General features: G+C 38.5%; 1 protein-coding gene across 1 annotated transcript; it reads left to right on the top strand.

Moving 5' to 3' along the window:
• Positions 1-27,754, top strand: map1ab (microtubule-associated protein 1Ab). The gene is made up of 6 exons (XM_081356790.1): positions 1-204; positions 11,038-11,120; positions 11,300-11,437; positions 11,521-22,258; positions 22,620-22,849; positions 23,435-27,754. Exons 4-6 carry the CDS (start codon positions 11,674-11,676, stop codon positions 23,588-23,590), a joined length of 10,971 nt encoding a protein of 3,656 aa, XP_081212916.1. The 5' UTR covers positions 1-204; positions 11,038-11,120; positions 11,300-11,437; positions 11,521-11,673; the 3' UTR covers positions 23,591-27,754.
• Positions 27,755-27,781: the final 27 nt, after the last annotated feature.

Below are 27,781 nucleotides of genomic sequence, written 5' to 3'. Positions count from 1 at the left end.
AGACAGTAGCTGCATCTGTAGTTTAATCGGCGGGTGGCTGCAGCCAGAGTTGCTGCAACCATCCTGCTCTGCTCGAGAACCCAAATCTGCCAGCCTCACACACTCCCCGGCCCCTCCCACACACACAGCAGTGACTGCGCTCCTGAACACCCATCAGTCGCGAGACACACGACGCACTGTTAAAGTGGCCCGCATCAGCATACGGTATGTATCACTTTCTGTCATGCAGATACCGAGACAGCGTTCTAGCATGCGATGCGGCGACTGGCGTGACTTTTACGCAGTGTCGCAGTGGCTGGGACAAAGAGTCTTGCGATGCGAGCTGCTACAAACAGTCTGTGACACTTTGCTTTATGAGACCGTGACGTCTTGGAGGGTGCGTATCCTTATTTGACCGCATATTTGTGTTCTTCTTGACATTATTTATGACTTTGGTCGGGTTATCGGGGCTTATGGCGCGCGCGTCGTGCGCATAATAATGCGTTTTTGAGGCGTTCAGTGACGGCGTAAGAATTAGGTAATTAAACACCCAGACAGTCGTTTAAATCTACCTGTAATTGCGACATATGTCTGGGGACAGAGTGTACGATGAACATCTTCCTGTGCTTTATCCAACTAACTGGATTAAAAGGTGATGGACGGAGCTCGCGCGGATAGACTAACTTTGTTGCTTTGAAGATCTGTTTTATTTGACTGTTTAACAGGTTGTGAAATTGTGTGTAGGCTATTTGACAGTTGCTATTTAAAGTTGTTTTAATTTGTATTATTTTGTGCTTGTGCAAAGTGATCACCTCAAAATGATTATTTGCAGCATGACTCACGTCTACGTATTGTGTTAAGATGCTAAACGTGTTAGTCTTTGTCTGTGAATAATATGCTCAAAAGTTTTAAAGCGTAATCTGAAATATTAATGTTAAAGTAGAGGAAATTATTTAAACGATTTCAGTTCATTAACGATTCTTTTAGTACTTTTGCGGAAGAAATATTTGAACAAAAGAATTTTAATTTTTATTGCTGCAGTCAGATGATGAGATCGTTTCATAAAAAAAAAAAAAAAACGAGTTCATTCAGTTCATTCCAAAAATAGCTAACCTACCACAGATTGCAATAAAACAGGCAGTAAATTAACTGTTTTTTGTCCCATTAGCCCTACTGTATAACATAACAAAACACCGTTATTAGTTTATGATGACATAATATCTAGTTATAAATACAAAACTTGCGGTTCATTAATGAGTCATATGAATACATTATAGAGTCGGCTCGTAAGAACCGTTGTATGTTTTGATTCACTAAAAAATCGAAGTCATTCGTTCTGGAATTGGACTACACTATTCACAGTATGTTTTGATTCACTAATGTGACTCAAATGTCATCAGTTCGGGAATTGAACTACGCTGGATGTGATTTATGTTTTTGATTCAATAAAAAGAACCGACTCAAAAGACTCATTCGTTCGACAATTGGAATCAATTTAAAATCGAAATAATGCAACATATTGGCTCTATCTCAAAATCTAGTAAGTTGCCTTCCTAGACAGCATTCCACCCACCTTATAATGCCCAAAAATACTTTCTAGGTAAGCGGCTCAGCAGGTTTTCATAACAGTCAGTACACAGTCATCTCTAAAATCTTGAAAAAATTCATAAACAATTATCAATCCTACCACCAAGCTGCCTACTTAGACAATGTTGCATTTGACTATGATGACCATAAATATTTTCTAGCTTGTCAGAAGGTTTGAGACAGCCTCTGATTTGTTTGCCGCTCTGTGACTCAGCGTTGCTGTCTGTGACTCTTTCTCTCTTTCCCTCTTTCTCTCTCGTTCTGTTTGCAATACGTTTGCACATCTAGCCGCTTAAGGACCATTCATGAAAAATAATGACTAAATTGATGAATCGTTCCATGTTTGAATATCACTGTGCAGGCTAATTAAACTAACAAAATGACTCTTTGCCTCATTTGGCACAGCTAACATTTGAATCTACTGTATTAATATATTCAGCTGTTCTGCTCTTGATGAACTTATTAACATCATACAAGTACAAACAACATCAGTGAACTAAATTAGACCTGCTTGAACTAAAATAAATCTAATTGATACCATGAAGAGTTGATAGTCTGAGGAAATACTGGACTATTTTAAATACATTTGGTTGTCATTTCACGGTTCTGAAATGATTCAGTGCTTCCTTGGTTCTCTTTTCTGGCACAGCCGTCTGGGTGGGATTCTTACATAGAGAAACACCCACCGACATCAGTGGGTCTAACAGCATCAGCTGCTGAGTCATTGTTCCATTGCTACAGTTTGTAGCCTAAATCTAGTAGAGGTGCAGAGTGGACCTGCTTTTCTTTTCTTTATAATATGAGATGGAAGTTCCTTCAGTATATAATCTTAGTTAATTGAAATGTTTTGTGGCAGTGTGTTAGGTTATTAGGCTTAGGAAGATCCATCATTAAGCTTTCATGATATCATTGGTGTTAGGACACTGAAGGGCACATCCATCTGCCACAGAGTAAAAATGGGCCATTGAAGACTTTTAAGACAAGGGTGAATGTGTTGCAGGGCTTTACCAAAGTGACTCATGCTCTGTTCCGTTTGACATTGGAAAATGCTGGGGAAAAAAGGAACAGCAATTCTAGACCTACTGATTACAGTTTCCATGGACAGCACAAATGGTCCAACCTAGAAAATATTAGCAATTCAACTTTGGACTTACTGGATAATCTTCCAGGATTTAGGAACGGTCAGTTGAGACAAACAAACTCTCAGTGGTGGATTACTCAGCGGAAAGGGACACGATCTAAGTGGCAATGTGCCCGTTTGTGGATTGTAGCACTTTTAATTAAAAGACAATCTCTTAGACAGGCATGCAATTTTGTCCATATGTTTTCCCTCAAACATTTAACCGTAACCTTTGCTTTGCTGCCATCAAAATAAACCGTTAAATTCCAATTGACTTGTTTACTCTCAGTATTTATTAGCTGATTAAAATGTATATCGGCAGATCTTTATGTAACAGCTCATGGCACCTGGAACTTAAGTTTATATTAAAGTTGCATTCAACATACAGGAAATTTGAACATTCTTGATGAAAGTGCGGTTGACCAGCCATGCACACAAGCGTAGACGTGTTGTGGCTGAGTTAAATGTGCTGAAAACGAGATGTGATGCAACAAACTGTGACTGTGAACTGCTCGCTGTCATGGCGAGGTGGTATGACGTAAGGCTGTCCCATTTGCCCCAAAGTCACCTTTTGGTGAAATATTTCAGTCTTTTATTCAATCTTTTGAAGGCGTTTGTGTTGGTGGGTATGTGGGTGAGTGCCATTATCCCTGGGAGCTTGCAAATTTAGTGTGGGAGGTTCACCCTCTCTTTCCTATGTAGTGCTGCATTGAGAATTCCTCCACTGCTGCTGAATCACTGTGGTCTAACTTGGCCAATTATTGTTGCGTGTTCTGGTTTAAGATCTTTTACCTTTTTATTTGCTAATCGTACAGATTGCCTTAGGAGATTTTCTGTTTAAATGGTGTTTCTTTGGCACAGTTCTTTGTGTGAAACGTAACTGCGGCAGGATATTGGAAATGTGGAGCGATAGAATCTGTGTAAGCTGTGAGTTAAATATAAGCTTGAGCTCAGTAATAAATCTCGGATTTACCTAATGCATGGAAATGAGACTTTGACAGCCAATATGTAAAGGGATACCGTACAGGGAGTCGGTCATTAACATAAAATAAAAACCCAGGCATCAGGAATTAATTTGGATCTATTATTTGATAATGACTGTCTGACTATACGCTATTTGGTTTATTAGATTGCGGCTGACCAAATGAAGGAATACTGAATTATACCAAATTATTTTGTAGATTACTTTAAAAATAGTTCATTACAACGTAGAAAATCAACCTCTCAACGAGACAAAAGAGCAACAATATTAAAAAATACATTTAAATATTGTTATTATTATTAATCTCCATTCCAAGTTACTTTTACTAAAACCCAACAAGTTAACTCAACTCAAACCGATTGAGGAAACTGATTGCGGCAAACCATTTAAGTTTAAAAATAAATACATATGAGTATTGTGAACTTATATATATTGATGACTCAATATATATAAGTTCACAATACCCGTATGTATTTATTTTTAAACTTAAATGGTTTTTCCGCAATCAGTTTCCTCAATCGGTTTGAGTTGAGTTAACTTGTTGGGTTTTATAGTGTATGGACTAGTTTGCTCAATTAGTCCATAACATATTTAACAACAACATGTCCGTGATGTTAAGGTTATAACTTACATAGTTATAAGTTCTTTATGTTTCTTATTAGTTCCTTCCTTGTTTTTCTGAACAATATTTGCACAGTTTTATGGTCATGATTTTAATTTTCTACTGTTTTATGTAGTCAGTAGTAATAATTGTTCAAAGTCCCAAGATAAGAGACCATGAGCGATACGAGGGACATAGAAGTAGCAGCGGTATGTTGCCACAATGGAAAATGGCCAAATATATACTTAAGTGCTCATGATACAATCAACACTGAACACAAGTATAGATGTGTATAAAAGAGATAAAACATTACATTTTTTGGAAATTGCTAATTTATCACCACTATCATTTTAATCATTATCAACTTTTAGGTAGATGGGCAGTCATGGCTGAGGTTCAAAGGACAAAATTTGATATGATTTGCAGTCACTACAGCTGGGAAGATTTGTAATAGGATCTCTTCAAAAGGTTGGATAATGTTTAGAACAAAAAGATTTATAATAGGCCTAAATACAAAATATCTGGTTCTGTTCATTTAACTTCTAAAAGCCTTGTTGTTTATAGTCATTTGAATACCTTACTCTAATATTAAATGAATTATGCATGAAACATTGCACATGATTTCCATAACAATTACCTTATACTTTGATCTATTTACATACTATTAAATGTTATTATTAGACGTACTGTATATAATTAAAAAAAGGTTGAAACCTCAACCTGTCAGTTGCTAATTTTTAAGTCGCTGTCTATAAATCATCTGGTTAAAGGACCAAGGAAACACTGACATTTCAGAGGAGATGCTGACTCATAGAACAAACCCATGTTCTCTCAGAAGATGTTTCATAAGCAAGCCTCTATATTGCAGTTTAAACCTGTTATTAACATCTGAGCATTTGTATTTTTCCACCACTTGCTGTATCATGACATTTTTCTTTATTTGAACTGCTAATGTGCTAGGTATATGTGCTTACCTCAATAAGGCCAATTATAAAAGATTGCTTTTATAAAAAGAACTTCATATTTTCTTAGGTCTAATGCTTAATTGTTCTTTTGTTTCTGCCTATTGGCCATATTATGTTTATAATGATAGCCTAAGTCTTTGAGGCACCAGGACGTTGTGGTAAAATGGCACAGAGTTGTGGAGTCTCGTCAGTGTTGAAAAACATCCAGCCCTTATTCAAAAGCACAAAGATGTGGCTTCAAATGCTAATGGACGGTCTGTGTGGTGGCATGATCTCATAGTTGGCTCAGGTTTAGGCTGGAGTTTTCTGGCCCCCCAGGAAACAGTGGTACAGCACCAACAATCTTCTCGTACCCTTTTCTTTCTTTAAAACTAGATTCCTCCTTAGCCCACATCTTACATAATGTGCTCTTTTCTCAATGCGCAAACTTAAAATCTATATCTAATGTATACTTAAATGTCTAATGTAATGCAATATTATTTTATAAAATCAAGATTATTTTGCATATGCTGCTTCATTTATGTTCCATTTGTGGACTGCCAACTTGTTGCGCAAGTTATCATATGTTACTATGTTTGAGTTCTGTGAACCAATGAACTTTGTATGGTGCCAGTATAAAAGTTAATATCAGAAATCCATGCAAATAAGGCATAAAATCACAACATGCTGGGGCATTGTGCCGTTGCCACACCCTTTACCCAGGTGGCTGTCTGAGATTCAGTGACACATCCGCGATAAAAGAGGCTTTAATATGCTTAACAGCAGAATCATTCGGCATTGCCAAATCACAGGACTAGGATTACCAGAAGAAACTAGGGCACTCGCTTCTTGTGTAGATGCAACACGGAGCGTCAAAGTGTTAGTATTGTTTTAGGGCTTTATAGAGCGTATGGAGCACTTTCATCATGTACAATTATATAGGCTATTAACTATAGTTTATAATTTCTGATTATTACTTTAATGGTCTTTTTAAAGGCACAATATGTGAGATTTTTGGATGAAAATCACCAAAAACCACTAAAACAATGTTATATATTTTGTTGACTTGTGTACTTATATTATCCCAAATGTTTCCAACAATGTTTAAATCCAGAGAAATCAGATATTTTAACTGATGTGTAACGGACAATGTCATTGCTTCGCCTGTCAATGATGACTTATCTGTGCTACCCTTGATTTCCGTAGAAAGCAAGGAAACGGCAAATATGCTTTAATGTGTTATAATATGCTTTAAATATGTCTTTTATTTTATTAGTAACTGTTTGGATACTTTTATTGACAGAAAACTAATCATTGTTATAGAGCTCAACACAGTTAGTCTTCTTGTTTGAATCTCAATTTCTTGATTTACCGCTAGTAACGCACCATGCCTTACGTAGCGTAACAGTAATATAGCATTTTCTCCAGCATAAAATATTTTTTAAAATTAATTGCATTTCATTTAGGAACACAAGTCATCCAGTTTTTATTAATATGAAATTCTAATATCGATCTAGCTTACTGCAGTGTGCAACAAGTGTCTCATACCAGCCACCGAGCTAATGGACAGATTAATGTTAACTTTCAACACACTCAAATGTATTTAGTACGATTGTTTTGACCAAGTAAAACAGGGCTTACACCACAGTTTTAATTTGTCAGATAAAGTGACCTGTGTGAGTAGTAAATTAAACATTTGCAGCTATTTCCTTCTAATTAATTAAAATAGTGTGAATTTAAGTGACCAAATATAACAAAGTTCAAGTTCAGGGACGTAGGATGCAAACGTTAAACAACTTTAATCGTAACTTTAATCATAAGATATGCATAAACTACAAAACGTAAGGAGGGGCAGCGCCCGATTGCGGCATATAAGCATAATAAAAACAGCAACGGAAAATGTCCCGGTGTTCTTGGCCCTCCCCTGCTTCTTATTACAGTAACGTTAATAAAACTTTATAGAGCCTCTATTATGCTATTTTAAAGGTTTCTAATTTTGTTTTGGAAGTCTTCTACAACAGTTTTACATGCACCAAAGGTCAAATAACACTTTCATTTTCTCATAATATACTCTAAACCCCTTCTTTCCGAGAGCCTACTCTGCTCTGATTGGCCAGATGGCCCAGTCTGTTGTGATCGGGTTACCGCTTACAGTGTGTTGGAAACGAAATGCCCATTACCATAACTGAATTTCAGCTCCGGAGGCTTCCTAAAGCTCAGCGATTGCACACACTGTAAAGACAGAAAGACTGCGTCAATTTTACCATATCAATCCGAGCGCGAGTCCGATGATGAAACATTGGAAGAACTAGTTATTCAACCCCAACTTCCATCGTAAGAACGACTTGAGCAGAACGTTTTAGGTAATAGTGGGTCCACAGCTGATTAGCCGAACGTGAGTTAGCCAGTTAGCCGGAGACCTGCACAACAAAAAACACAAAACTATGTATTTTGAACACCCGGTCGAAAATATGTACAACAATAATTGTGATTCTGAGGAGCAAGTTGGTCCAAATAAAATGGGTATTGTCCCATTTGTAATGGATAAGCATTTTGTAAATCCCATTTAGACCTAGACATAGATTTGAGAATAAATCATCAAAAGGCTATACTGCTGTTGTATCGCAGTGGTAATGTTAACCACTGACTCTTCACATCCTTATCCTTTGAAGAAGTTTTTTTTAAGTCTTTTGAGAGACAATAAATTTATTTATCGTCACTTTCGCTTCAGAACTTCGCAGATCGTTTACATTGACAGACAGCTACATTACACATTGCATGAAAGGTAATATTCGAAAAAGCATAATAGGAGCACTTTAAAACATTAGCTCACCAATTAACATGATTTCTGCCTGAGTCCTGTTTTGTTTTCCATCGGCTGTGGAGGTGAAGACGACAATGATTCCATGCTCATTCATGGCGTCATCAAGCTTTTATGAAAAAACAACCTCTAGTGGCAAAACTTACACACTGTGCCTTTAAGTCTCCCATCATACTTCTCTCAACCAGTGGTGTGGACTAAGTCTGGATTGATGACACATTTATGGGATTACCATAAACCCTTTAAAAGTAACATTAATTCTCTCCATGGTGAAAAGCTAGTTAGATAAAAACACCTGTGGTGCTTTATGCTTCATGAACGTACATGTCATATTTTAAATAAAAAGAAATGTCATAATATTGCTAACCTCTGTGTCATCTGTACATGAAATGGGAATTAAATGGCTTGTTCCACTGGGATAAACAGATTTAGCATCACTAATACAGTGCACCACAGTAAGACGTGCTGTTCAGAAGGTTATTTGCTCCCAAAAGCACATAGGATGGTGGCATGAGTGACTGTTTTAGATGCTCGGATGAGGCGATTCTGTTCCCAAACTTCCAGAGGCCTCAATCTCTTGGGTGACCATATCTAGAGCAAAATATCTGGAGCAGTGCGGATGCTTGGTCTGTCTTCCATCACAGCACTGTTTGAGCTTATTTTAACAGAGTGCTCTAATTTTTAGAGTTCATGAGCGGATATTTATACCAAGCGGGTCAGGTGAGGTAGGACTGGATCTCTACTCTGAGATCTTAAAAAATGACTGTTTTATGATGCTAATGCAATTAAGATGTTTCTGTAGTCAAACCTAAGTCATTAATTAATAATCAGCCGTTATGAAGATGCTTGTACTTTAACAGATACACTGGATACCTTAACTTAGCCTTGGACTTAATGCTACATTCTTTCCCATTCTTTCGCGACTGTGGAAAAATGCCAAAGGGAGTCGTGGAAACTGGAAGCTGGCTGAACACACTGCTCTGCAAAACCATCTGTTTATTCAAAATGGCAAAGGAGTTTTGTGGTTTTTAAGCCCTACTCCTTAAAGTTGACAAAATTCACTTTTAACAGATATACACATTTAAAATTCTTTCTAATTGCAGATTTGTAAAGATTCATCCACATATATATATATATTTTTTTGTATTTAAAAATGAAATTTAAACTTTTTTCTTCTCTAATATTTTCAGCTAATTCTGATTGTCAAAAGTTCAAAAAAGTGTCATTTTTTTATCACCTACATTTGTTAATCATCTGAGTTCTGCCTCCTCCTAAGATTTTCATCAAACAACAACAAAGAGGGCAACACGCAATGTATTAATTACAAAAAGCCAATAGACCCATGTTGCTTAGGGCATTGTGCCAATCGGGAGGCATTGCAGTGCCTGAGACTTTCTCTTGTTTATTTGTACTTTGTCACTCTGCAGAGGGAAGCAGGGTCGGAGCTACTAGTTTGTTTCCGTGGCAGCCTGTATTATTTGCATTCAGTTTGTCCTGGTGAGATCTGCCTCACCAGTCTTCACATATGTTGTACTTTCACTTCTGTACTTCCATCCCACACCATCTGGCTCATAGAAGCAATACTGGGCTTAGGCCAGCTTGGTCCAAACCCCAGTCGTGCTGCGTTCAGCAGCTCTTTGATTATCCCTCTAATTCCTCTATACACCCTGCTCTTATAACCCTCTTTACACAACTGAAAACACAGGATAAATGTGTTTGGACTAGACTCTTCAGACGATGTAAAGACTAATGTTGCATTTGTGATTTCTCCCTATTAGCTTCACATGGATATCCTCTTATCATAACATACACTTAAAACCCTAAACCCCTTACTTCTGACTGTAATCCAAACATCCATGATGTCTCATTAACAGGACTCTTGCAGGACTGTCCTTGAAATGCATTGCACTAAAGGTTGTCTTTTAGCTTTGGTCATGCTATACTGTACACCTTGGAGTCCTTTACTAAATCAATGAAGATTGATTTGAGTGATAGCTATGCATTTCAGGGACATTCATTTTGATTAACATCAATCAATCATATGGCTGCTATCATTGACTTTCAAATGAACAAATCAATGCATTGTTACGGGACATGCATTTGGAGGATTCAGCTCTGGCTGCTGCATTTCAGTTATAAAAAAGCATTTAGCGCTTTCCCAAATACGTTTCCCATATCATTTAGATGAGTCTGTTTCCCTTTTTTCAGAATACTGGCATACAGTTTTGGTTACACTTTCCCAGTAACAAGTAACCTAAATTGGTTTGTCCTAAAGTTAGATTCAATCTAGTGAATTGATTCATCCTAAAGTATGATTCATTAAGTTGAATCAGTTCATTTGGACAGTAAATGAACAGAATAAAAGAGAAAAGTGCAGCTTTGATGAAATTCAAAAAATGTATATCATTATATAGTAGGGCTGTCGCGGTGAAGGAATTTCCCTTGCGATAATTTTGAGCGGCTTCCTTCCTTCCGAATATTAGACAAATTAATCCGGTGTCGTAGGACTGCGTGCGACTTTTCAGTTCCCGCTGGATTTCATCCTCGGCATCTAAGCTTAATAAAGCCTGAACCTCGTTGTCAATCCATCGGCCATATTTTTTAAACTCCTTTGTTGATTAGAATAGCAAACAACTCTTACTGCACGCGCCGCAACAGACTTTTAAAAATGGTGGTTGAAATAAAATGCTGCATGGCATCAACCAATCAAAATGCTGTGTGAACTCAACCAATCACCATGTTCAGCACCTAAGGCCCACCTAAGGCCCCCGAAAGTTCCTGTTTTCTTTTCTTTTTTAAGTACCACCTCGCCAGCAGTGACTTTCTGTGGGGGACATTAGACCCTGGTCCCTTCTGTCGAAACACACAGAGTACCACCCCAATGTCCCTAGTTCCTGGGGAAAGTTCCTGTGGTGGAAATGCAGCCATTGAGACTAGTCACAATAGAAATGTGTAACTTAATATCTGAATATAAATAAGAAAAAACATATTTCTTTCTTCCAGGACAAAGGACTCTGCACCACAAAAGTGATGTTCTTGAGACGGTTGTATTAGTAAACCCATCAGAAGATACTGTTATCTCTGAGGTAAGTTATTTAAAGAAAATCTCTGTTGGACAAGGTACTGTATGTTTCTAATAAAGATTGATGAATAGGTTTGATGTTGGACTTAATAACCTTGTTTAAGCACAACCTTGCTACAAACAGACTGACTCTAATACACTAATGTGTTTTAAATGCCCTCTCTGTCTCTTAATATGTCCTAGATCCATTGTCTTATATCTGACCCAGCTGTGCATAAACTACTGGTCCTGAGTGGGCAGAGTTCTGACCAAGGTGACCTGGTTCTCCAAACCGGAGTGCTCAGTCATCAAACCTTCTCACAAGTGTTTGCTGATCCTGGAGTAAGTTTAGATAATATAATTGTATTCAAATTGATAAAGCACAATATATCTTCACTCATTTTTTACTTGTTTTCCTCATGTAGGTCAGTAATTTGCTGGTAAAAGCCAGCTCTGGACAGCGGGGATCACTGACTGTGTCTTGTCGTGGTGAGGCAGGCTGGAACTCTCTGGGACAACAGCAACGCATTAGGGAGTTGCTGAATTATAGGCTGAATCCAGAGCCCATACTCCCTAAGATGGAGGGGGTCACTGAGTTTACCGAATATATATCTGAGACTGTGGATGTACCGTCCCCATTTGACCTTCTTGAGCCTCCAACGTCTGGAGGATTCTTAAAGCTCTCAAAGCCTTGCTGCTACATCTTTCCTGGTGGACGGGGGGATTCTGCGCTTTTTGCTGTCAATGGTTTTAACATTCTGATTGATGGTGGCTCTGACAGAAGGTCATGCTTTTGGAAGCTTGTCAGACATTTAGATCGTATTGATTCTATCCTTCTCACCCATATTGGTGCTGATAATCTTCCTGGGATCAATGGACTCCTTCAAAGGAAGGTTGCAGAGCAGGAGGAAGAGCAGTCTCAAGGCTCAACCACCTACAGTGATTGGATGAAGAACCTGATATCGCCAGAGATCGGAGTCGTATTCTTCAATGTACCTGAGAAGCTTCGCACATCAGAATCGAATTTGAAAGTTAAGCGAAGTATTGAGGAAGCCTCTCTTACATTGCAGTACCTCAGCAAGCTGGGAATTAAGTCTGAGCCTCTTTTTCGAGTGGTTAGTAATACCATTGAGCCAATTACACTTTTTCACAAGATGGGTGTGGGCAGGTTGGACATGTTTGTCCTGAACCCTGTGAAGGACAGTAAGGAAATGCAGTTCCTCATGCAGAAGTGGGCAGGTAACAGTAAGGCCAAGACAGGGATAGTGCTTCCCAATGGAAAAGAGGGAGAAATATCTGTACCTTATTTGACATCTATTGCTGCTCTCGTCGTATGGCTTCCTGCCAACCCCTCAGAGAAAATCGTAAGGGTTTTATTCCCTGGAAATGCACCTCAGAACAAAATCCTTGAAGGGCTTGAAAAGTTGAAGCACCTTGATTTCTTGCGGTATCCAGTAGCCACACAAAAAGACATAAATTCAGCTGTTTCACCTTCAGCTGTAAAACAAACAAAGCTAAAGCAAAGAACTGACAGCAAAGAAAGTCTCAAATCATCTCCCAAGGCTCATGCACCAACTAAGCCTAAGAAAGAAACCGACGAGCATGAGGATGCATCCATAATCGAAACGAAGAGTGACTCTGTCAAAGAGAACAAGATTGAGAAAAAAGAAGAAAAGAAGCACACCAAGCCATTGAAACCGAAAACAGAAGTGACAGAAAAGAAAAAGTTATTGAAGGAGAAATCACTGAAAAAACACCCAAAGGAAAGGTTGTCCAAAATGGATGAAAAGAAAGACAAAGAAAAGAGGGAAGTTAAGAAAGAAAAACGTGAAATTAAAAAAGATGATGGTTTGAAAAAAGATGAGAAAAAGTTTAAAGCCAAGGACACTTCAAAACCCGAGCTGAGGAAAATTACTAAACCTGACCTGAAACCTTTCACACCAGAGGTCAGAAAGACCCTCCACAAGGCCAAAACTCAAGGTAAATCCAAAACAACAAAGAGCAAACCTATAACTGCCAAGGCAGTTGAGTGTGCAGAGATTGAGGCAGAACCAGTGGCTGAGAAGATCAAGCATGATAAACAGGAGAACGGGACAGGAGAAGCTATATTTTCTCCATCTACTCTTAAAGATTTAACAAAAGACTTTGATAAAATGAGACCTACTGAAGCGACAGATCACTCTGAAGCCCCTAAAAGTGCCCTTACTGTCTCCAGATTACCAGGTGAAAGAGACGATGAAACTTCAAATGCTGCTGAGGAACAAGAACAAGATCATGTTACAGAAACCGATATTGTGGAACAGAAAACTACAGAGAAAGAAGTAGCCCTATCAGCAGAAATCGAAGAAGTGCCATCAGCAGAAGTAAAAGAACAACAGGATGAGCCCCAAACATCAGAATTAGAGAAATTTGAGGATGAGGGTGCTGCAATTGAAGATGAAGATGAGGAGGAGGTTGAGATAAAGCCTGTTAAGAAGACAGAGGAGGAGGAGGAGGAGGAAGACATGGGAATAGGAGATGAAGAGGACGAAGAGGGAGCAAAGGAATCCAAAGACTTGGAGGGAGTGGACAGAAAACATGAAACTGAGGAAATGGAGAAGCAAAAACAAGCAGAGGTAAAAAAGATTGACGTCGAAGAGGAGCAGCTTGAAGAAGAGGATGTTATTGAAAAAGCTGAGTTAGAGGAGGCAGAGGATTTGGATGCCATTGCAGATGAAGAAATAAAAGATCTCTCTGCTGAGAAAATCAAGGAAGAAGAGGATGCATACTTGTCAAATGTTGGAGGTGTCACAGCTGGCATTACCTCTACAGCCCAAGGAGCTGCTGCAGCAGAAAACCTATCATATATCCAGGATGAAACCATACCAGGTTACTCTGAGACTGAGCAAACCATCTCAGATGAGGAGATCCACGAAGAAGCAGAGGACAGGATACCACACCTTCAATATGAGGTTGGTAGCTATGATGTCTCTGTCCCAGACCAACCAGGCTCCTTTGATGCCATCCCTGGAATGAGAGAAATACAAGCAGCTGCAATGGGCAATGGGACAGGCAAAGTATTGATGGGTGCACAGGAGCCAGCTATTTCCATCTACACCAGCATACTCGCAGCTCCATTAGCTGAAGAGGAACATGTTTCTTCAGCAACATCCATAACAGAGTATGACAAACTGTCTTCTTTACCCACTTCCGTTGCGGAAGATCAGTCAGTGGCATCAGTCACAGCACCTCAGACTGAAGACACTGGAAAAAGCTCCCTGGTCTTGGACACCGTTCAACCGGTTACTCAGACTGAGGCCACCCAAGAAAAAGAGTACCTACATTCCGCTGGAACCATCTCACCAACATCCTCCTTAGAGGAGGACAAGTGCTTCAAATCATCTCCCTCTGATGAATCTCCTCCACTTCCCTTAGAAGGTAAAACCGAGGGAATTGAGTTGGCTGCTCATTACGATGATGAAGAGGAGGATGAATATGAAGATCAAACACCAAATGTTGACATTTCACTTGGAAAGTTACAAGAAGGATATGCCTCACCTGATAAACTTGAACACAAGGAGAAAGAAATGGACAAACCCAAAAGTCTTGTGCCTTTAGTTCCTGATACTTCATCTGATGAAAAATTCTCACCTCCTGAGATGGAGAAGGCATCAGTGTCACCTCCAAGGGAGGATTCCTCTTTTGAAGTACAAAAAATACTCTCTTCCCCATTGCACAGTGATTCTAAGCTTCCTGTTTCTGAAGCTAGTGTTTTTCCAGAGGTGGAAGACCGGTGTATTAGCCCTGATGACAGCACTGTGAAAATGGCTACTCATACACATTCTGGACCACCTAGTGCATCTCACTCTCCCTTCAGAATGTCACCTGTGGAAAGGAAAGATAAAATGCTCCTTAAAGAGACCATTCAAGAACAAGGAATGCCACCTAGCCCCACTGAAATTAAATTTGAAAAGGAGAGTGAGAAACAAAAATCTGACACTTTAGATGAGAAGGAAATACCTCAAGCAGAGGAGGAAGAAAAAAAGATAATCCAGGAAGCAACCTCTGCACCATCTCCACTTGTTGAGGACTTCTTGGCTAAAAAAGAAAGTATATCAATTCTACCATCAAAAGAAATTAGTGATACAAAGGTAATGCCTGATCCAAGCGTTGAAAAGAAGAGCGAAGTTCAAGAGGACTTAAAAGAGAGCAGTAAGGCTGTAATTCTTGAGGATAAAGATAGCAAGTTATCTGATGATCATGACGTTGAAACTTCTGATTTAAAATCATCCACAGACAAAGAAGAGAAAAGAGAGAAGGAGAAAGAAAAGGATGGTGAGAGAGATGATGCTGAAGAAAAGCATAAGGAGAAAGACCAATTATTAAAGTATGCAGAGGCAGATAAAGGTGATGTAATATCAGAACCTGAAAAGGCAGCATTGCCGCCTAAAGAGGATTTTGATAAGAAAAATGCGAATGAAGAAGAGTTTCAAGATACGAGTTCTCCAGCAGTTCTGGAAAGGTCAGAGATAGAGAAACAGGAGAAACAAGAAACTCAATCAGAGAAAGACCAAATTTCTTCTAACTTGGTAAAAGAATCCAAAGAGAAAGATCTGACTGATGCATCTGGTCAGTTTTTAGAAAGCCCAGACATCAAAGCAGAAACATCAACATCTCATACAGAGACACAGGACACTGTAGAGACAGATATGACAACTAAACCGGAAAAGACCTCTGAGCAGAAATCAGAGTCACCTGATATTATACCTGAACATGTGGCTTCAGAGGAAACTGATTCATTCATCTGTATAGCCCTGTTTAAGGAAGACACGGATGGCCTCAAATCTGAAATACAACAGTTAAGTGAAAAAACAGATGTTGCCTTACCTGAAAAGGCGGCATTGCCGCCTAAAGAGGATTATGATAAGAAAAATGCTAATGAAGAAGAGTTTCAAGATAAGAGTTCTCCAGCAGTTCTGGAAAGGTCAGAGATAGAGAAACAGGAGAAACAAGAAATTCAATCAGAGAAAGACCAAATTTCTTCTAACTTGGTAAAAGAATCCAAAGAGAAAGATCTGACTGATGCATCTGGTCAGTTTTTAGAAAGCCCAGACATCAAAGCAGAAACATCAACATCTCATACAGAGACACAGGACACTGTAGAGACAGATATAACAACTAAACCTGAAAAGACCTCTGAGCAGAAATCAGAGTCACTTGATATTATACCTGAACATGTGGCTTCAGAGGAAACTGACTCATTCATCTGTATAGCCCTGTTTAAGGAAGACACAGATGGCCTCAAATCTCAAATACAACAGTTAAGTGAAAAAACAGATGTTGCCTTAAAAGATGAAGAAAAGGTGGAAAGTAAAAGTGAGGCTGGGCTGACATATGAGAAAAAGATTTCAGCTGCCAAAGAACATGAAGAATCTAAGGATACAAATAAAGAGGAAGTAAAATCTGTGACACAAGAGCAAATTTCCCTCTCAAAGCCAGATTTTCAATCTATAGAGATGCATGCAGAAGTTTCTGCTAAAGATGAACAAAAATCTAAAGCAAAGTCTGTGCAAGAGATAGAACCTCATATATTAGGGGAAACTCAAAGTGAGACTGAAATTACTAGTAAACAAGATGAAGACTTGAAGGAGAAACTATTGAAAGAAACTCAAACCACACAACATTTAGAAAAAGCAGATGTATCCTCCAAAAAAGAGCCTCAAATTTCACATACCATCATTTCACAGGACACAGATGATGTGCACCAAACTAGCCAAGATATGGAAAAAACTGTAGAAGACATTAAATCCAAAACACAAATATCCATTTCAGACAAAATGGATTCCTCACTAATATTAGACCAAGAATCTAAAGATGAACCAGCATTGATCCAAGGTCAAGTCTTGCTGTCTGAATCTGAGAAATTAGATTTGTCTGCTAAAGGTGAACAGGATTGCAAAAACAAAGAGGTTGTGAAGCTAACTCTCAAAATGGACGAAGAACCTACAGAATGTCAGACTTATGAAAAAGAAGATAAGCTTACCATCTCTAAATCTGATTTTGAATCTGTAGTGGAGAGCGACTCCCAGGCAATAAGAGAATCAGACAAAGAAGTTTTGCAAGCTAAAGAGGATGAAATAAGCAAAGGCATATTTGTCAAATCTGAACAACCAGTTGAGTTTGAAGACATATCCTCAAAACCATATGAATCTAAAGATAAGTATGTGGAGCATACTCAGCTTCAGATATCTACGGATCAATCACTATCTGATAGTACCGATATGGGTGCTAAGAAGGACCAACAGTATGAAGAAAAACACACAGAAGATACCTTAACCGAAGTATCTCAAACAAGTATGGTGACAGATGCACCATCAGACACAAAACAAAACCTTAAGGCCATATCTGTGGTAGAAGAAAAGACAGAACAGATTACATCAGAATCTAAATCTTTGGTTTCAAAATCAGAACACAGTACTGTAGACCATACCATTGTAGAAGATAAAACAATTGATTCAAAGGTTAGCAAAGAGCCTGAGGAGCAATTCATGAAAGAAGATGTGTCAAAATTGGTGTCCGATGAATTAGACACAAAAATTGACTTGGGAGCCAAACAGAAATCTCTGGATAAATCTTCAGAACAAATGTTTGAGACCTCAGATCTGACCTGTAAAGAGAAATTGGAATTGAAAGATGAACCTAAAGAAGATATCAAACAAGACGCATCATTACATGAAACACATACATTTCTCTCATCAGACATTGGATTCAAATTAAACTTAGATTATAAAGAAAAATGCATTGAAGAAACCTCAACTGTAGACAAAACAAAAGACATCAAGTCAACCTTTGAAACTACATTTCCAACCAAATTTTCAGATGAAGATGAAAGTACCGAGGAGGATGAAGGAGATGCTGTTTGTATGGGAGGTGCTGGTTCAAGACCATTATCAGTGGAACCATGGAATTTAGAGGAACCAAAGGCAAGCAGTTCTGCACAACCACCTGAGACAAGTATGAAAAAAGAGGAAATTGTGGCCCATTTAGAAGAGAAAGAGTTAACTAGAGATTCAAGTTGCTCATCAACTAAACCAGAGGAGTGCAAGGTTGATACAACATCACTTTCACCTACTGCAGAAACAAGTAAAAAAACGGTCACAGAGACTCTTACTGAGAGCAAACCAATGAGTATCACACTGCCTAGCTTCGACAATCAAGGCAGTGTTGAGGATAGTCAACATCAAACATTGATCTCTGAAAAGGAAGCCACAAAACTTCAGAAGGAGGATGAGAGGGAAAGGGAAGGAGAACGAGAAGCTGCCTCTCCAGGGTTAGAGTCACATTCTGATTTTCAAAAGACGGACAGTGCTAATGAGAAATGTGCTGAAAAGGCTGATAGTGAGAGAATAAAATCTGATGACAAGATGATGTATGAAGTGGAAAAAGAAAGCTATGAAGCCTCTAAATATGAGCCTTATGAAAAGCCCATTTCAAAAGACACTGAGCGAGAAAGAGAGGAAGAGGACCAGTACCCTAGTCTGGATAGAGATTTAGATGGCAATAGAAAAAGTCAGGCCTCATTGCTTGGAGCTACATGTTCAGAAGAGGAACAAAGGGATGATGAGCCAGTGTCTTTTAGCAAGGTTGATTACCAGACTTCAAGTATTCACAGCAGCCACAGTGCCTACTCAGAGCAAGACAATAAGGAGCGATACCAAGAGGAAGAATTGGTTAGAGAAGAGAGACCAGAGAGACCAGATCTTTTTGTTGACAATAGTTTTAAATATGACAGCAAAGCCATTTCGGTAGCAGGTTCAAGCTCATTTTCCTCTAGTGATTTGCAAGACAAATCAGAGAAATTGGAGAGAGAAGAAAAGGAGAAGGAGAAAGAGGTCACACATTTTCCTCCTCAAGGAAAAGATGATGAGAGTCATGTTATATTGTTGGATAAAGAACCATGTACATCTGCTTCCTGCCTTTCAAAACCTGATGTGCAAGAGAAAGACCATAAAACAGATGAAATATTGGCAACGTCTCAATCAGAGGACTTGGACAAGACCAAAGCCCACGTGACTGAAGCTTCCCCTCCACAAGGCCCTCTCACATCATCAGAAGATCAAAGTCTTCAGAGTCAAACAACTTCATCAACATCTGCCTACGATGAGAACAAAATGGAGAGTCCAATATCAAGTCATGGTAACAAAGATAAAAACAAACTGGATTCAGCTGAAAGCAAAGGTGACACGTTTTCTTCTGGTCGGTACTCACCACCTGAAAAGGACATGCTTCCTGCCAGGTTATCGGCTGAAGATCCCAGCACCGCCACTCCTGGTTCTTCAGGGCAGTCTATGAAAGTTGATGACAATGTTCTTGCAGTTGAGTGCACTGGCAAAACAGATTCTCTTTCCAGCAAGACATTGATTGTGAGTGCAGAGACAGAGGAATGCTTGGTCAGAAGCCAAAAAATATTTGCAGAAGAAGAGGATGACTATGAGGATGAGGAAGAGGAAGAGGACGAGGAAAATGCAAGTGACCTGGATGTTGAAAAGGGTGCCAGAGAGATGTCTGAGAAAGAGTCTAAAGCAGCATTTGATACCACGACTACATCTAAACCACTCGAAACAAAACAAGAAGACACTACTGGTTCCTTAGCTTTTGGAGCAACTGCAAAAGTTCTACAGACAGACATGGTTGGTGACTCATACACAGAAAAAATATCCCCCACAGCAAAGCCATCATCAGTACATGGAGAGCATCATGATGTAATCAGCAAGGAGTGTGAACAGTCCAAGAAAGAAGATACTAGTTCAGTCCTATCTGACATACCCAAATCCAGCGATGACAAACATGAACCACAGAAAACTTCTGATAAAAAGCATGAAGTGTCTGAATCCCTAGCTGTTGCTCAAGCAGCCATGACTGATACATCTTACTCATCATCTTCATCCTTTAGTTACTCTTCTTCAACCTCTGCCTCATATTCAACTGGTCAACACCTTGGAGAAGGGCTAGAACCACAGATTACTATTCCTAGTGTCCAACTAAGGTCAGATGGAGACAGTATATCATTTGAGTACTCATCCCTGAAAGAGGAAGAGTCACCCGTTATGGATTTGCCTTGTTTAAAAAAAGATGAATATATGAAAGTCTCAGATCGAATGACACCTGCTACAACAACAGCTGAGTCAATATCCAGTCTTGCCAGGTTTTCTCCTCTAAGTCCCCTGGAGGAATCCAAATCATTTCTTCAGGATCAAACATCATCGGCAGAGGAAAAGTCAGAGGAGGATATGTCGAGCATTAAATCTGACAGGGATCTAGTCTCTGATCCTAAACATGTAGCAGAAACACATTCTTCAAAACTGCCAGAATCAGCAACTTCTGAGCATACAACTCACCCAACTGAGCTGGCATCTTCCACATCCCTCAAGTTCGACATTGTACCTTTGGCAAAGGCTGACTCTGCAGACAAACACTCACAAGAAAAATCCTCTGATGATGATGAGCCTGAGGATAACAAAAGCAATTTTGAGGAAGGAACCTTGCCATGCAGAATTGAGTGTGAAATATCTTCAGCTTCTGAAAAGTTAAGCACAGCGTCTGTACCAGAGCAACATACTAATGCAAAACCCTCAACCACAACATTACATTCATTTGATCTGCACAGCACAGATGGACCAACAGAGATTACAAGTTCTCAGAAGGTGCCAGTCACAGCTTGTGGGACTCTCAGTACTAGCACATTAAGTGAACAATATATGAAGCAAGAAGGGGCAGAGAAGTCTGAGGAAATTAAAGACTTGGCTAAGAAAGTACAGGAAAGGGTTGAAATTGAAGAAGCAAAAGTGAGCAAGATGGAATATGAAGAGAAGAGTAAGACAGATGAGAAAGAAGAAATAAAACATAAAGCAATGGAGGAAGAACAGATACATTCGGAAAAGGAGGTTGAAGTGAGGTCAGAAAAGATGGGAGAGATCCTAGATTGTGGCAAGAAGTCAGAGCAAAAGAGCGAAAGTGAAGGGAAACCTGAAGAGTCAAAAGTAAAGAAAGAGGTAGAACAAACTGAAATGTTTGTAGAAAAGGAATGTAAGGAAAAAACCCTTGCGTCCACAATGCAGCATGAAGATGTTGTATGTCTAAAGGCTCCGCCTGGCAATGTGGAAGATGTTTATGAAGGTATAGAGGAGGAAGAGGGGGCTGAAGAGGAGAAAGTGAAGTATGATTCAAAAGAACATCCACCAACTCCACCATCAGGAGCACAGGCTTGTTACCCTGAGGTCTCCAAGAAGTCAGATGAAGGATTTACTCGACCCTCTGATCTCGGTATGGAGGCCACATCCTCCCATTCACCTTCGCTTTTCAAACACCGTAAAGGAGATATCTCGCCGTCCTTTATTAATCCAAGCCCACATGGGTTATCAAGTGAGGAGGAAGAGGAAGATGCCAGAAGTGATCATTCGAGAGATGATGAGCGTGAGCAGCACTCTGTCAAAAGGAGATCCCACAAGCAGCAGCATAGTCATCCCCACAGTCGCCAAGAGGAAAGCAAGGAGGGATCGCACAGCATCCCGAGCAGTACAGCAACAGGGCACGGCATTATGCTAGCAGGGGAGGAAACTCCTCCTACATCTTTGAGCGAGTCACTCCCATCTCAGTCTGACTCAGATGTTCCTCCAGAGACTGAAGAATGTCCATCAATTACAGCAGAAGGAAACCTTGACTCTGATGAAGATGCAGAACATCTACCAGTAGACAAAATGTCTGCAGCTGGCAGCAGTGGAGGAAGCCATCATTCCTCCTCCCCGAGGAGTCATGATCCACCTCCCATGCCAGTGAAAGACCCTCTTCCTCACCCACCACACCCTGATGTGTGCATGGTGGACCCAGAGGCCCTTCTTAATGGCCAGACCCACACAGAACGCCCAATGAAGAAAGACCTTAAAACTAGAGGCTTGAGGAAGACACTGGGAAAATCTGCATCGCCATCACGTAAAGGAGATGCAAAAGGCAGGAGATCTACTACCCCTGTGAAGCAGACATCCAAAGACTCCTCACCTCATGCTCTGAAAAGAAAAGATTCAGAGAAGACTTTTCGCTTGTCCAAAATGTCTGAGACACAGGGATCCAGGGGAGACATATACAACCCAGGAAGAGGATTGGTCAATGGTGTTAAGAGTAATGCAGGTACAACTATCAGGATGCATGATACATTAGATTTTATTCATTTATCTGTCGAAATTGAATATTTAGCTGCCATTTTTACATTTAAATTACCTTTGCTGTCATGTAACACTTACTTAATGTTCAAAAACACTATTTTATAATACTGTTAAGTGCAAATCTGAAAATTAATGTTTTTCATACTGTAATGTTATGATGCCTAAATTCACTTTATTTTAGTTTTTAATGCATTTTTTTTTTTTTTTAGACAAACTAGTACAGCTATTTTTTATAATATCCATTTATTGTTTATCGAACATAACTTAAAAATAAATATCGGTATAAGCCAGACAATTAACAAATAACCAATGTTAAAAATGTTTAGGCTCCAACCTGAAATCCAGCACTGGGACTCCACCTGGACCATCCATCTATGTCGACCTAGCTTACATTCCCAACCACTGCAGTGCTAAAAATGTTGATCAAGAGTTCTTCAAGCGAGTGCGAGCAGCATACTACGTCGTCAGTGGAAATGATCCAGGCAGTGGTGAACCCAGTCGTGCAGTTCTGGATGCACTCCTAGAAGGGAAAGCGCAATGGGGCACTAATCTCCAGGTACCATTTGACTTTACACTAAAAACTAAAAGTCATGGAACAAAGTTGGTGCGTCTTTTGTAGTAATACTCCAAAACAGCAGTTTTTAAACTGGTATCTGGGGACACAAGGAGTGTTAGGGAGCACGCAAAAAATTGAGGATTTTCAAACATATATTTTTTTAACTACATTTTTTGGGGGCTGTCAAAGTTAAAGTTCACTCAAAATATTAATTAAATATGTTTGTATGTTAAGAAAAAAAAATATTGTATGTTAATTTTATTTTATCCTATATTTTTATTTCTATATTTATATTTTTTATTTTCAATATCCTATTTACTGTACTAGTTTAAAAAAAAAACTAGTAGGAAAAAAATCTAGTTTTGTGAAGAAAAAAAAAGTTTTATCTTTAGCAAAATGACAAGATAAAATCCAATTATTTTTTGTCTCACAGTAAAAATGTGATTTTAAGCATGAAATTACATTGCATGTATTTATATTTTAGGAGAGGAGGTCGCTCAAAATGTTTTAAATGAGGTCTTACTTGCAAGCAAAACCACCATCTTTTATAGTTAATCTGACAATGACAATCTTCTTCTCATTCAGGTCACTTTAATCCCTACACATGACACAGAGGTAACTCGGGACTGGTATCAGCAGACCCATGAGAAACAGCAGGACCTGAATATAATGGTCTTGGCCAGCAGCAGCACAGTGGTCATGCAAGATGAATCTTTCCCTGCCTGCAAAATAGAATTTTGAAATGTTTTTCTTTTTAAAGCTTGCCATTCATTCTTCATTCATTTCTAATCTTTTAGGTTTAGAGGAGTTACTCCACCCACAGCCTTCCGTCCGCTAATATTTATAGTTGATATTCTAATCCTCAAAATGCAACAAAATCCTAGTGCTGTCAAAGGACTTTAATGTAAGCTTTGGTCCTGAATCTATTGTACATTTTTGATTGCTTCTGCGAGGCTTTGGCAGAAAACTGAATGTTCACTAGCTAGCTGCTATGAAATAGAAATATAATGTTCAACGTAGGCTGAAGTTGCATTGCAAATTGAGTTTACTTATATTCTTTAACATAACTTAAATAGACCAAGATTTTGTCCTGCCTGGAATTCGAATTTCGAAGCACAAAAAATGCCCGCTGTAAGTTGGTTAATGCACCATCTAATTCATGTTCTGCATCATTTATCATCAATCTTAGCTACATATAGACACAGTTGCCTGGGAAAAAATACTCTAAACATAAGGTCACATGGCCTTAGAGCAAATAACTTCAAGAACAGACTCAAAACAGTTTTGTCTTGTGAGCTACTATTACAATGAGGCTAGACACAGTCTCTCCATGAGATCACATACCAGCATATAGAGTGAAGAAAGAAATAACTGTACTCTAAATTGCTAATCCAAAGAGGTTTCGTGCCAAATCTCAGTTCTTTCAAATGGTGATTTAAAAACAAAAATCAACCATAATCCAAGATTTATGTTCTTTAGTTACAAGAGATGGATCATTCTTTATTCAAACATGCAATCCAAAATAGTTTTATCTCAATAATGTGATAGTAGTGAAGACTGTACATGCTTATACATGCTTTTAAGAGCAAGGCAAAGTAGATGGCATCTTTACAAACTACCAATTCACTGATATGACAGATCTTGGTTGAATAGGCTCTGATATGAAAATATGACTGGTTCTAGAAGGTTATAGAAAGAATAACAGTTGTTTTTATTTGGCATTGTGGCTACCTTCCTAAAGCATGATACTCTTCAGACTAAACTTTGTAGGTATATCAATCTAGGGATCCGTTCAGGGGTTCTGTTGGGGTCCACCTTTCTCTTCAAAAACTGACTAATAACGAGCATCCCATCTGTCCATTATTTGAGTAGACCACCATTAGAGTCAGATGGAAATTCTATTTTATTGTCAATTACATGATGGTCTGTTGCTTGAGTGATTTTGTTATGATAATTTTATATAAAATCATCAAAGTATGATTGAAATTTAAATGTGGCCACTATAGGATCAACTCGATCTGTTTTATATTTTAATGTGGAGGATCCAGACTTGTTACTTTCTGAATGTTTTGTTTGTGTTAGGCTGATATACAGTACTTGACCAGATTTTCTTTCCCCCAAGCTGAGATTCCCTGACCCACAAGCACTTTAGGTTTAACTGGTTTAAAAGGAAACTAGCTGTGGAAATGACACTATATGTCAAAATGTAGCAATAGAGACATTTGTTATTGAGAGACTAATGAATAGAATTAAATAGATTTCATGGTTGTTGTGAGAGCAGACAGTGAGGGTAACCCTCGTGTGCCTTTTGCGTGTTGTTTGACAAAGAAAATGCTGAGTCATTACACAGACGTTTGGTTTATATATATATATATATACAATACTCCTATGTATTGCATTATCTGGAATTAGAAATTCTTTATAGCCTTACTTTAAATTAACGCGAATATAGTTATTACAGTTTTGATTTAATGACAAGTAGAGTATTGTAAAAGCAGCAGGTGTTTATAATGATAACATTGTTGCACCAAGTACGATTGCACTTTTCTAAAATGAAGTTAGTTTGGTAGATAGGAATCATGTAAATAATTAAGTAATATTAATTTATTTGAAAAAGCAAATTTTGTCTGACGAAGTGGACAGGAATTACTGTAGCTATTATTAGTTATTAGTTATTTCCACTATTGGGCCGGACGGTTCTAAGAACGGTTGGGAACAGTTCCAATTATATTTCCACTTGAGCTTGGTTCAGCACAGCATGATTACAAACCGTTCTTGGCGTGAAATTCTCAGCAAGGTTGGTGCTACGTGCGTGTAATGATGTGGCCACTCAGGATTGGTCACTTGCCTGTTGCCTGGCTGCCAGCTAGCCAAGCACGCTATTTGAGCAAGGTTAAAGCAAGTTAATAATAAAATTAAAATCTGATCATCCTCCATAACGCAGTCACTATTTAACTCTCATACCATACCAAGGCAAGGACTAACGCATTTGTATTACATTCCAAAGAGCTCCGTTATCAGCCCCGCTGTGGAAAATTAAACCATATCCGTACCGGCTGGGCTGGATCGGCACGGAATGGAACGGTTAAGCGACGAGAACGGTTTGACCTGACAGTGGAAAAGCAGATAGACTATATTAAACTGTATGAAGGTCAGTTATTGAAAACAGAGCTAGTATTAATAAATTAATTGGCGTTTTTATGGAGCTTATCTCTTTTAATGATGGTCAAATATTAATTCAACCTAACCTGAAGTTACAACTAACAAAGAATGCAGGAAGAATGCATTAGCAGTCTGTCATTGGCTAATGCTTTTGGAACTGAAATAGACTTGATTTGAGAAAGCTGCCCTACATCTTCAGTTGTGAGTCGTTTCTTTAATAGCAAAACATCAAGGCCTCATTGGTAAATGCACAATTGTTTTGTCCTTGAAAGTAGCCTTGCTTTCGAGGCAGCAGTGCCATCATCTATCATTTTCCAAAACAAGCTCTGAAACACTGCATCCCTTACCTTAATCCAGTATATTTACAATGAGTGGATCTGTTTTTCGTCTGTCTAGATTTTTATTTTATTTTGAATGTAAAAGTCAGTATTTAGCATTGCAGTGTTATTTGAATATAGATTAAGTTCACTCAGAGAAATTGTCTTTAAGATGGTCAAAGTGACAGGGTCTTTGTGTACTTTTACTAACAGAACGCACAGGTTACCAGTGGTGGTCAGAGAACTTACCCCTAGGGCCTCTAAAAGACAGCCTTGAAGATTAAACTAGTTTATTGGTTTAATATATATACAGTCTAAAACCCAATCTCACGGGTGTACACAAATGAAACCCACACTGAGACCAAAATCTTTTTTTTTTCTTCTTTTGCTAGAAGGATTATGTTAAAATAGGCTGAATATGTACTGTACGTCCTATGGTCTGGATATATTTTCATATTTGAAAATGTTTTATTTCAAATAACTGGCCTTAGTAACAAGTACTATATGGTCTTGTTGATTAGCTGTGATTTCTTTACACAAAAATAGTTTTGTGTTAAAGATGAATGCACTAACTTTAAATAATATTTTTGAATGTAAAAGTTGCTTTGCTGGATGCTGCTTGAACAAAACAAAGAACTAGCAAAATATGCACATGGAACAGTGAACCTCAGAAAATGGGTCACCGGAAGAATCGTGGTTATAATCATGAATGACTCATGACAAAATATTACATGTTCAGCTGTTGCTGATTTTAGTAAAAATACAGAACTCTCTTAAAAATAAGATTCAACAACTTTGGTTTGCAGAGGGCTACCAACTACACACTGAAAACTGAATATACTACAGATGTAAGGTTTCCTCCTTTACAATGACTTAAAATGCCAAACCAGAAATCAAAACAAATGGCGTAACCTGTACATATAAATCAATATAGCTGACGTGGTCATTTATGTGAAACGCTTTCTTTTCAGGAAGTTCTATGGTTATTGTAATTCTAATTTCCTAAAGGTAAAAAAAGACTGCAAAGTTAAAGTACCTCTACAAATCTCTATTAGTTCAGTTTCATTCCACATCATCATGTGATGGATTCATTTGGCCATATGTCATGCATACGTATCCATCTTTGCATGTGACCTTATTAGTTATACTCCTGAATGTAATCGTTTAATGATCAGAATTAAAACAAAACTATTTTAAGAAGATATATTTGAAGCTAACTGTCTTTATGGTACTGAAATATGCATATATTAATGGGCTTGGCTTCTGTTTACCCTAAGATGTTGTCGAGAAGATGCTGTGATATTTCCTCGTTCTTTGGCGCTATATGAATCTTAGTTCTCTTCTTCTTTAGTGCAATATTCAACATTTTGTCTTTAAAATCTCAATGCAAAAGTAGATTTCTGCTGATTTGCTGTAAAGGGAACCATCCTGGTGATCATCAATAAAAAACATA

The sequence above is a fragment of the Scardinius erythrophthalmus genome (assembly GCF_964197995.2).
Source record: "Scardinius erythrophthalmus genome assembly, chromosome: 24".
Taxonomy (NCBI): Eukaryota; Metazoa; Chordata; class Actinopteri; order Cypriniformes; family Leuciscidae; genus Scardinius; species Scardinius erythrophthalmus.
This window is presented reverse-complemented; position numbering and strand designations above follow the sequence as displayed.

What these genes read in the sequence shown, in the direction of transcription:
- map1ab (XM_081356790.1), top strand. Translation starts at nt 11,674, where the DNA reads ATGGAGGGGGTCACTGAGTTTACCGAATATATATCTGAGACTGTGGAT. An exon ending in TGGTGTTAAGAGTAATGCAG is followed by an intron (nt 22,259 to 22,619) that starts GTACAACTATCA and finishes AAAAATGTTTAG; the next exon opens with GCTCCAACCTGAAATCCAGC. An exon ending in AATGGGGCACTAATCTCCAG is followed by an intron (nt 22,850 to 23,434) that starts GTACCATTTGAC and finishes CTTCTCATTCAG; the next exon opens with GTCACTTTAATCCCTACACA.